Source organism: Triturus cristatus, chromosome 6, assembly GCF_964204655.1.
Source record: "Triturus cristatus chromosome 6, aTriCri1.1, whole genome shotgun sequence".
Lineage (NCBI taxonomy): Eukaryota > Metazoa > Chordata > Amphibia > Caudata > Salamandridae > Triturus > Triturus cristatus.
In genome coordinates, this window is record NC_140589.1 from 232,654,064 (window position 1) to 232,666,548 (window position 12,485).

At 42.6% G+C, this 12,485-nt stretch overlaps 1 protein-coding gene across 2 annotated transcripts in view; it reads right to left on the minus strand.

The window, feature by feature from the left end:
• GCFC2 (GC-rich sequence DNA-binding factor 2) overlaps positions 1-12,485 on the minus strand; it is a 255,188-nt gene that overhangs the window by 165,532 nt on the left and 77,171 nt on the right. For both annotated transcript variants that reach the window (XM_085610585.1, XM_085610586.1), the window contains 2 exons: positions 2,670-2,770; positions 1,502-1,620 (listed from right to left, as the gene is read on the minus strand). In XM_085610585.1, the coding sequence (XP_085466711.1) occupies positions 1,502-1,620; positions 2,670-2,770 (220 nt within the window). The remainder of the gene's footprint in view (positions 1-1,501; positions 1,621-2,669; positions 2,771-12,485) is intronic.

Genomic DNA, 12,485 nt, shown 5'->3' on the forward strand with positions numbered 1-12,485 from the left:
CTGGGAGGCTTTCCATGAGGTTTTAGACTCTGTAGGATTTTGCGCTCAGAGACTTTTTTCAGCTCTGACGATTTTCTGGAGTCAGAAGCCTTTTTCGGCTACGAAGATTTCTTCGGGTCCGAGTGTTTGTCCTCGGTATGCTTCGACACCGATGGCTTCAGCGTTGAGGCTGTCTTTGGCATAGATGAAGAGTCTGACTTGTTGCTTCGGTGCCGACGAGGACTTTCCGGCACCGGAATGGGGTTGGCTCGAACCCGAGTCGGAAGGCTTATGTTTGGGTTTCATAGCCGGGCCAGAGGGCGGGGCGTCAAACATGTTGCCGGTGTCGACCCGAGCCGGAGGGCGAGGGTGTTACCAAGTCCTTCGGTTTGTTTTTTCGGAGCGGGGTTTCGGTACTCACGGACCGCTGAGCCGGGGTGACTATCGAAGTCGTCGGCCTCGGAGACGTAGACATCTTCCTCATCACCCGATTGTTCCGGCTGGAGATTGGGGTCTGTACCGAAGATGTCCGGAATCGAGCTGGTTCCGCAAGACATTTTGTGACGTTGAGCCCGACGATCACGGATGGCTTTCTTCGACCTGAACGATGCACAGGCCTTGCAGTTTTTCTCTTCGTGCTCCGGGGAGAGGCAGAGATTGCAAACCTGGTGCAAGTCTGTGTGTGGGAACTTAGCACCACACCCGGGGCATTTTTTGAAAGGAGTGTTTTCCATTGACTGCAGGCGTGGTCGGCGTGGATAGGCCCAACGGCCCGCTTCGAAGATGGAGGTCGAGAAGTTTGCTTTAAAGATGCGCATCGAAAAGGGAAACGCGATCGAGACAATACAGTCGAATGGAGAGGATTGCGCGTCGAAGGGGGATTCGAAATTGATGTAAAGCCGGAGCACAGCAATTTACATCCGAACGCGATTGCGGAAAAAAACAATCTAAGGATGGTGTTGATGCCCATGCGCACTATCATCCTAGGGAGGAGTCGCCTACCTCGTGACTACAAAGACTTCTTCCAAGACAAATACAAAGTGCAAACATCCGAGCCCAACACCAGATGGCGATCTATGCACAAGTATACAATCTGCAGCTCATATGCCTCGAACCTTACAGATATGGTTTGCAGCCCCTACTGCTTTTGGTCGATAAGTAAAGCAGGTGTCTCTCTTAGCAGAAAAGATCCAATCCAATTTGGAATTCTATACCCATAGATGAAATTGTTGAACTTCCAATGGTTTCCTTTCTCTACTGCAGAACAATTTTCTGGTATGCTCCCTAGCTGGAAAGAGCCTTAGACTAAAGAAAGGAGTGTCTGAAATATAGAATTTCAATTAAAGTCTACAGCAGTTCAGTATCAATTCCCTTTGTCCAAGTGATCCAAGATTCCTTACTTATCGTTTACATACCACTTAAACAATACTGCACCCATCAAAATGAGAAGATAGGACATTATACTTCATTCAATGTAAAACATTGAATTCTAAAAGACTACAATAAAATACAATGACCATACCTTGCATTTAGCTGTCTTTTCATATCTTCTAGGCTTACAAAAGGCCGTGGAACAGGAGGATTACATTTCGTTTTCACGGGGCGACTTCTACGTGGGCTCATGTCATCTGCATCATGACCCTAAAATAAAAAAGGTATAAATTACATTTCTATGCAGCACAAACACAAGGAAAATGAATTTTAAGGATCAATTTTCAGACTTTCACCACACAACGTAGCACCATTTCTTCAGATGTGCCTGCTGTTTCCTTGCATATTTTTATCATCATTCCACCTTATTCTTTTTAGTATTTAATCTTTAGTCTGATTAATTTTTAGATGCTTAGTGTGTTACATATTCAATGAGTTTATGACGAAGAGTCATGCCATTTGAGGTAGGCTGGGAAAAAGAAAGATTCCCAGGATTGCAATAAAGACTTGAACTTCACATGCCTGTGAACATTTACTACAGAACCCAACTCCACAAGGTTGTTTTTATACAGGCATGTACAGCTTTATTATGTCATTCCCTCAAAAAGCTCTTAAAATCTTTGTTGTTGATATAGCTGCTGAGTGTGAACAATAAACAAGGTACTGCATAACAAAAAACCCCAAGTAGTTAATAAAATTATGATTTCCTATCCAAAGAGGAAAATCTACATAAGTCTTACAACTTCAATGCCAAGATACAAATATGAACACCTGGACACACACACAATTTCTGTAACCAGTTTGATGATAGCAACACAAATGACATCCCAGCTCATGAGAACTACCTTATTCCAAAGAGGAAGCCTCTAGAGATGGTAAATGTTTCTATGCTAAGGGTTTGGAACTCATTTCATTCAGCCTAGGGCCATTTCTTAATTACTGTCACCTTGTTCGCATTTAATTCCATCTGATTTCTATTTATTCTCATTTGGATCCACTGAGCCAGTAACCTAAAGGCAGTTACGTAAACACGGAGTGACATGTCATATTTACTAACACAAATTCATCTTTGACAACAGAAACATGACTTGACAACGAGACAAAACAGCCACTCAGAACAGCCACTCAGCTTACTAGAAGGAGGAAAAATACTTTAAACAGTTCTACCACTAATGCATCACCATTTCATGTTAGTAGGGTCTGAAACACAGCCAATGGTCATAAAGACTGGCATTTGTTTGAAAACACAGAATGATTACCTTGGGGAGCCGGACAGCTTTTCTGATTTGTTGTTCTTCCCATTTGTCCTGTCGTTCATTTTCGTCTTCACTGTCCTCACTTCCTTCAATAGACTTCGAATCTGAGAGAAAAAAAAGACAATGTATGAAACGTAAGATCACATTTAAAACTCAACTTGGCCAATTGTCAGAATAAGCATAAATGTCTTCAATGAATTTCGTATCACACATTTGAGATGTTTCAACTTGTCTTTTAATAGACTGACCAACGTTGGTTCAGTCGAATAGCATGTGGGACAAGTCTTTATCAATGCATAGTACAGACTATTTTTTTTAAAGAAATACTGTATATCTTTACTTTTGGGTGAGTGCTCGGTACAGAAAGTGAAGCTGTGAACGCCACTTACCATAAAGTATGGTTCGATTGCAAGGAAGCAGTACTATGAAGTCATCCACGCCACGTGCCTTTCAGTATAGGAAAGGCTAAAGGTCATTACGGACCTCACCTGTTTCATGCTTCAGAGCACTTGCAGTGAACTGTGATCCCTATCAGGCTGCGAACACTCATGTTTGTCTAAAGAGATGGCAGCCACCTTGTATCTACCAGATTAATTTTCCCATGTTGCTCCCATAACCAGAAATATACTATATGAATGTGTGAAGACCAATTGTTTTGTCAGACTCTACTATGTACATTTTAGATTCCAGAGAAGTATCCTGAACTCATGTCAGTGTGAAAACAAACCTTGAACTACCTATTTCCAACCCTTAAGACTTGGCTAAAATATCTACAGTTTTAAGACTGTGGTTGTGCTTACTACTAAAGTGCCTGTGAAGTAACAGGCCAATTTCTTAAGATGACATTGATATATATATTCACTTAAAAAACCATAGGTTTCACACAGGTTATAGTTAGCTGGACATTTCACTCATAAAAAAACACTGAAATTCCCCCGTTATAGTTAGTGCAGGCAACTATAACTCACGCGACCGCAATCCTCTGCTGATGACGTCAGATATTACATAACTGATGACATATGTGTCTTTCTGAAAAATAAATATTTGTAATATATGTATAGCTAAAGATTAATGGAAGAAGACATGGGTAAATAAGTGTCTAAATACAGTGATGTAATATCTGACGTCATCAGCAGAGGATTGCGGTTGCGTGAGTTATAGTTGCCTGCACTAACTATAACGGGGGAATTTCAGTGGTTTTTTACGAGTGAAATGTCCAGCTAACTATAACATGTGTGAAACCTATGGTTTTTTCAGTGAATATAAATATAATCTGCATATCTATATAAATATAAATTCATGCAAACATATACATATATGCATGCATATGCATGGTATGTACATGAAAGTTTGAAAAACTCTAATACAAGCAAAGCTAAAAAGCCACCCAATTACAAACCGAATTGCTTTAACTTAAACGAGGGCGAGACCTATTGCATTTTCAATGCTTGTTTACTTTGATTCCATCAAGAAGGCATTCAGATGTGTCACACATTTTCCATACATTCTGAATGGTAGCACTCTAGTTGCTCATTAGATCACTGTAGTAAAGCTACTGCTCACCAGGGAAGTCTGCTGCTGGTATTGAAAGTGCATGTTTCAGTCTGCATGTCAGAATTTTTTAATGAAATAGAAGAGGATTTGAGAAGTCACTCAAAATGTGCCCTAATTTTTCTTTTTTCTCACTAATCATAATTTCTATGGCAAAATGAACCTCCTCATTGTGTTCCTTTTAAATTAAACTACTCACTCTCTACTACTCACTCGCTACTACTTTCTACTACTCTACTACTCACTCTCACTCCCTCCCTCTCTACTACTCCCTCTCTACTACTCCCTCTCACTCCCTCTCTACTACTCACTCTCTACTACTCACTCTCTACTACTCACTCTCTACTATTCTCTACTACTAACTCTCTATTATTCTCTACTACTCACTCTCAAATACTCACTCTCAAATACTCACCCTCTGCTACTCCCTCTGCTACTTACTCCCTCTGCTACTCCCTCTCTACTATTCTCTATACTCACTCTACTGCTCACTCTACTATTCCCTCACTCTGCTACTCCCTCTACTATTCCCTCACTCTGCTACTCCCTCTACTACTCCCTCACTCTGCTACTCCCTCACTCTGCTACTCCCTCACTCTGCTACTCCCTCACTCTGCTACTCCCTCACTCTGCTACTCCCTCACTCTGCTACTCCCTCCCTCTGCTACTCCCTCCCTCTGCTACTCCCTCCCTCTGCTACTCTACACCTCTACACGCACACATATGCATTTATATATATGTATGTGTATATATATATATATACATACATATATAAACCTATATATAATCTGCATATCTATATAAATACAAATATAAATGCATGCATACATATACATATATGCATGTTATGTACATGAAATTTTGAAAAACACTAATAAAAGCAAAGCTAAAAAGCCACCTAATTACAAACAGAATTGCTTTAACTTAAACGAGGGCGAGACCTATTGCATTTTCAATGCTTGTTTACTTTGGTTCCATCAAGAAGGCATTCAGATGCGACACATTTGCCATAAATTCAGAATGTTAGCACTCTAGTTGCTCATTAGATCACTGTAGTAAAGCTACTGCTCACCAGGGAAGTCTGCTGTTGGTATTGAAAGTGCATGTTTCAGTCTGCATGTCAGAATTATTTAATGAAATAGAAGAGGATTTGAGAAGTCACTAAAAATGTGCCCTAATTTTTCTTTCTGCAGCACGAATCATACATTCTATGGCAAAATGAACCCTCTCATTTTGTTCCTTTTTAAATTAAATGTTTTAAATGTTACCACTTTATTCCAATCAAGATGGCTTCAGGTGTGCCATACCTTTGTCATAAGTAAGACTGTTAGCGCTCTAGTTGTTCTTTGGAACACTCTGGGAAGCTGCAGTAGAACACAAAGGATTCAACTGACAGTCTCTGCCCTTGTTGGATGTACATGTTTTACTGAGAATGTCAGACTTCATTCTCACATGACTGAGAAAGATAATGTGAATTTACAGAAAATATGCTCTCAGTTTAGCTTATAGATCACCTTCCAAACCTCTGTGGGAAAAGCATGTGAAAATAGTTCTCTCAAACATGATTCATGATATCCCAGCAGAAGGCTTTTTCACATGATAAAATCACCTTAGAACATACCACAATTACTAAAATGAGTATGGTACCATCAACAAATGATTTATAATGTAACTAAAGTCTTAAAACCTTCTATTAACTGCAATGCTTTTTAATGAGGTGCTATCATGTATATTGGTCCCAAGATGGCTGCCAACACTTCTTGGATGAAGTGCTGACAGCCAATCAGATCTCACAATGAGATGTGTGGTTAGGCTCCGCCCAGATATATGCGATTTTACTTTTAATTTTCTCAGGAACTACTGAACAGATTTACACCATATATGCAAAAGGCACATCCCTGACCTGAGGACTACCTCTTTGCCAAATTTAAAGTAATTCTGTTCAGCCGTTTGAGCTGTACCTTGGACTAAAGCTCCCTTTTGAAAATTGCATGGGAAAAACGCGTTTTGGGACCCCCTTTTTTCTCAGCCCCCGCTTGACGAATCCCCCCGAGACTTTCAGGGTAGGAGCGGAGCGCCCCACCCATTTTGAAAATTTTGCGAGGATTCATCAATCGGCGCCAAAGTTATTCCAAATAGAATGTAGCGGATTTCCTATGGAAACACGGTCCAAACTATAACTATCTACTGGCGACCGCCAGTAGATAATATATATATATATATATTATATATATGAATGATGTGTGGAGGATAGTAGAATTCTAGTCTGTATATATACTGTTGAGAGAAGGGAACTACATGATGTTAATGGTGTCCCATATTTTGTAGTTCTACAGGAGTCAAGCAAGAACTATACTCATCTTCCACAAAAAGGCATAGAGCTTGAGGTAGTTATTATAAACTTAAGGAGTGACATGAGTTCACATGTACTTTTCTAACTATTTCTGGGAAAGTAACTTGCACACTTGTGAAACCATAAACATGTATAAAAATCTGATTTTGTAAAGAGTCATGCAGTTTGGTTAAGGGGCCAAACAGTTAAAGTGGGGTTTGGGGAATAAACTAGGCTAGGCATCCACTACACACCCACAATCCGTGCCAGCTCCTAGTTAACTCTGCGAGCAAATGCACACTACTATTGGCACATTAAAACACAAAATGCTTTGTCCACAGTCAATAAGGTAAAGAGTGAGGGCCAGATCCCCTAGCCAGCTGGGTTCAGTTTTGAAGTCTTTTTTTTTTTAATTTACTGTCACAAGAATCCTTGGAGGGAAAAAGAATGCCTCTGAAATCAGGGAATTAAAGTAGAATCTTAAAAACAATCCCAGGGCTGGTTGGATTCTCCTCACCAGATCTACCAAGGCGATGGCTTAAAACCTGAACCAAAGCAAGGTGATGGCTTAAAACCTGAACCAAAGTTGAAAAACACTTTTAATCTAAAAGGTCCTTTAACAAAGTCAACTCTGGAACGGAGAAAGCTCTTAGTTTGGGCAATGTAGTATGATGGATACTTCTAACTACAAAGTCCTCAACTTGTGAATCTCCACAGAACGACAAACTGGATGCAGAAACTATTGCAATAGCGCCTGTATGCCCACAGGTGGCACTATCGACCTCTGTTGCAAATCCTCCCATCCTCCAGGCAGGACGATACAGCACCTGCACATTGACTTTAGTTTCTTTTCAGTCAGTTCCTGGAGATGGAGATCCAAAGCTCCACTTCTACCAATTTCAGACTTTCACCAAATGCTCAAATTTGACAGTGCTCACGAATGTTCCCATAAAGAAGAAAGGCATCAAGCTATGCTGCACATATCAGAAATAGATGGCAAGGATGGACCCACACAACGTCTGTTAATTGTGCCTCCGGATCAAGCTTGACTCCAAGTTGTACGACAAATGTTCCAGGATGAACTCTAATTTCATCAAGGAAAGAGGCCAAGGTCTATGTTGCTGAACACAAGAAACAAGATCGGTCTCTCTCAAGGTCACCCTTGACTGGAACGTCTACGGTAAAGTCAAAAGACAAGTCCAAAGACAAGGAAGAAGAATAAAAAGAGTCCCCCAAGTTCCTCAACATTGAGACTTCCTGCAAGGGGAGTTTACACAGTTGGGACACCAGACCTAGTCTATGGAGTCCGGATTGGACTCTATGCCAACCTTGGAGCAGATGTGCCCCAAGTTCCCTGGGCCATTGTTGTCTCGGGGGCAGTTTGCAGCCTTTAGGAAGGAAAAGCTGCAGAGGTTTATTCTAGTGCCCTCTGATGTGCCTTCCAAACCCATGGACCTGTCTGGCCTCCAGTGGATCTTTATCCAGCAGGCCCTTCCTGGTGGCCAGTGACCCCAAACTAACCCAGCCCATCCCACCAACAAGGCTGCAGCATAGGGGTAACTACACCTCCTTGCCACAAGCCAAGCCAGTTAGGACTCCTATGGCGCTGGCTGCAAAATCAGCTCCAGCCTCAAAATCTTCAGCTAGACCCTGCCCAATGTCGAGTTACAGGATTAACAAAGCAAATGCTAGTATCTGTATCGCGGCAACTATGGAGAATGGAAAACATTTTTGAATCAGATTTGGACACAATTCAAGGTCTCCAACGTGAATAACAGGAAGAAGATGAGCTGCTTCCATCGCATTATATAAGTGCTGGCCTTTATCTCCATTTGAAAAATATCAGTGACTTAGATACCTCTCCAGAGTCTGCCCTGAATTTACTAAGTAAAGTGCCTCCTTTATAGTGAAGGATAGCAGAAATCCTGGTATTACAGAAACCCTCGTTAGAGACTAAGGTGAATCTCCTAACGGAAATTTACTCTGACTATTTGCTACCTTTCAGCAACGTCCTTGCAGACTCAATTCTAGCTGCTTGGGCAAAACCATTTTCAACTGCACAGGTCTGGCTTGATGATGCGCTATTTGGGCTCTATTAGATATGACAGTCTGATATTTTTATTGAAACAGTATGGATGATTACTCCTATTATGTACTCTCTAATCATGACAGGATGATTAGAGAGTCAAATGATTGGTGATTTTGACTGAGGATAATGATAATCTATAGAGGTGTCTGTCCATTTGATCTATTCCCTGGGAGTAGTTGGTGATTTCAAGATGGTGGACTTTTTATGTAAGGGAATTACGTGATCTTCAGGAGATGCTGGATTTGTAAATTTTTCAATATTGTGCCCCCACGATTTATTCTGTCATAGGGGGTTGCTTTGGATAAAATTGATGACAATTGGGGGGGGCTCTCTATTTGAAGTTTCCCCTTGCGATAGTTGATCATTCTAAGATGGCAGGCGTCTTATGCAGGATAATCAAGGGGGTATTATGAGACCCAGTACTTGTGTGTTTCTTGAGATAACAGTTGGCTATGCGATATTCCTCTTTAGGATAAGGTTATTTTGTGAGTTATGTTTTAGTTGCATTGTCACACGGACCGTGATTAACCCCAGTTGGCGAATTTTCCGGAAGCTGGATAACCACACCAACTGTGCGGGTGACTTATAGATTATGCCATGAAGATGTCATAAAGAATGGGATTATACTTTACGGTTCTGCGCGAGGAGCTTTTTGCATGTGTGATAGGTATGCTAGGATCGTAATGACATTTCGATGACTATATTCTAAGATAGTGGTTCGCTGTTACTTGAGGGTATTATGGTGTGGACTACGGTGTACTGACCAACAGGAATAGGACTGGTGACTATTAAACGCATTTCCTGCATACATGCACGTAATGCTGTAAGTTTGTTGAGCGAGTGACACCAGAAGTCTACAGCAATAACACTGGGATATTGGAGTATGATGAGACCTTAATGGGTTTGTAATATAATTATGGGGTTAAGAAGATTATATTTGTGATACATGTTCTGCATGATGTAGAAGGGTATTGGAGTAAGGGTCACTGTTTATGAAATCGTCCCGAGTTATCCAGGATGGCAAGAAGGATACTAATTTCAGAACGGTGTATCGGTAGGACGAGAAGTCATTATGGACTGGTTTAAGACCATTAGATTTATGCATAGATGGCTTTTTTCATACATTTGGGGACAAAAGCCATGAAACGGTTTAAAGAGCAGAAGTAATTCTTAAATGGGAGTATGATACTTTATGTATATTTAATCACTATTATTGCAAATATTTACTTCCTGTTTCAGGAAATGACAACGGGTGACTGAAATTGGATGAGCTATATTACAGGTTTCCCAATCATGGTATGCATATTATGAAAGTAAATAATGAAAAGATAATGGATTGTACTGTGAAACGATTTCTCAATATATGTACGATTGAATTTTTAGATCTTGCAACATTGTTATTTACACATGAATTAGTTTATATTATTTAGTTGATATGATGGAAAGTGGAGGGAATACCTAGTGATGAATGAGAAGCTCTGCTGGTGTATGGAATGATATAGGGGTCCTCCTAATTTTAGTTTGATTCTCATATACGCTTGTGTCCATTTTCTTTAATTGATTGAACTATTAATGACAGACGCATATTCAGGCCTGAAAAGTAATGTGTTGAATTATATGAAAATCTTCATTCCTTTTGGTTCTTTTTGGGACTCGCTATTATTGTATGTACAATTGGGGGATTGATGGTATTCTGAGTTTTAGATGTTTTTAATTGTAAATAGTATTTGTAAGTTTTCTGCAGCCCTGGTGAAGTCCTGTTAAAGGAAGGAAGCGGGTTGGCTGGGCTGACTACTGACTCACTATATACTATGTGGAAAAATATGGAATAAACTGAATTTGGAATGAATTGATCTTCCTGAACTCATTAACGGACTGAACGTGAAAGCTTTTATGAACACTGCAAATACTGAATTATAGTCAACAAAAAAACAAGGGGTGGGGGGGCGGAGCTTGCCTGGCCTCAAGATGGCCGTGCACTGAAGTAGCTCCTTGAGCCGACAATTTTATCCGCTATGATCCTGCTGCTCTACTCCAATATAACACTCCCCTGCCACGGTCGTAGTCCGGTGAACACTTTTGGTGCTGAGACTCCCTGAAATTCCGGCGTGGAACGGCCCGGTAGTGTGCCTTGGCCAGAAGCTGCGGCCTACATCCGGTCATGGGGGAAGGCCGTCCTGGATCGTTGAGGGAGCCGCTGCAGAGCTCACTTCCCTGGCCGGGACTCCCGCAGCACGCCGAGGTGTGCTTCCTGGCTTTGTCCATCTCCGGGGCGCCGGCGCAGCGGTGTCCTTGGTACTGGGCCATTGAACTCTAGGGCTGGCCGCGGTGGTGGTGGCACCTAACCAATGCTGCTGAGGAGTGCGCCCTTCGTGTTGCACAATCCCTCTGCACTGCCATGAGTAGCTGAAGTGTGACATGCGCCTCCTGGTGGTGCGGCGAGGCGTTCATCGCCCCCCCACCGGCGCATCCTGGCATCCTTGGGCCCCCCTCGCGGCCATCACTGTACCCGCAACACGGTGCTCTGGTGACGCATGGCCATTAAATCCTAAGTGTGACTCTGGACGTGCAGTCAGCTGGGGCCCGTATTACACGCCTAACAAGGGAACGCTGCCGCGATCTATGGGCTCCCCCCGCTGCACTCCCTCCCCCCCCTTCCAACGCTTGCACTACAGGCATAGGTGGTGCTTTGAATGCAGATCCTGGGGGGCCTGGAGGGCTTGCAGGGGAGCCCATCGCTTTCTGCTCCGGTGATGTTTGGCTGCATTTGGCGCCCCCAGCCGCATAGGGTCCTGTAGAAGCGGATATTGAAGACAGGGGACCACCAAAACAGCTGCCTGCAGGCCAGGTTTTGAACGCTCAAGTCACTAGGGAGTTGACATATCCCACAGGTGGAGGCCCTGCCCATACTAGGGTGGTCTCTACTAGAAGAAGGTCACTAAGACCTATAAGCTGGCGTTGGCCGCGGGACAACAGAGGGTCGCTATTTCTACCACTGAAGTAACTATGGGTCCGACGGAGAAATCCCAATTCAAATTGCACTTTGAACCACGCAAGACACCCAGGCAGCAGGACATTGAGAAAAACGCTTCGGAATCAGGATTGGAGGTGGGGGGGCACTGCTGCAGACACTGACCTAAAAAAGATACTCGCGGCAATCCAGCTTAGTTTAACGACGCCCTCTCTTTCAGGATGGATAGAATGTATGAGAGACTGGATAAACACTCAGCGAGACTGGACACTGTTGAGCAGAGAGTGTCAAGCGTGGAAGACACGCTGCACTCCCCTTTGAGCTCCACCACAAAGCTAGAAAAGCTTCTCCAATCCCTCAAGGCTAAGGCCAAAGACTTGGAGGCGTGATCGAGGAGGAACAATCTACGCATAGAAGGCATTGCTAAAACTACAAATATCCAAAACATGGACCTTTTTGTGGAACAATTGCTGGTAGCACTTTTGGGTAAGGACACCTTTTCCAACATGTTCATCATCGAACGCGTCCATCGCTCTCTCGAACCCAGACCTGTCCCAGGTGCCCCACCACCACCCCCCCCCATCATCGCACGAGTGCTTAACTATAGGGACAGAGATGCAGCATTGAAGAAAGCCAGGGAATTACAGTCCTTGAGGCATGAGGGCTCAGAGATATCCATTTACGCAGACTTCAACCAGAATGTGCAGGAGACACGGTGCCAGTAAAATGAAAACTGCGCGACTTAAACCTGGAATACAATATGATTAGGCTGTCCGGTTTTAGGTTTAAACCTATAATAACTGATAAAACCCCACTGAAAGAGAAATAGCCCTCACCAGTGAAAACTTATAAACACTGAAAAAACACCTGCAAAAC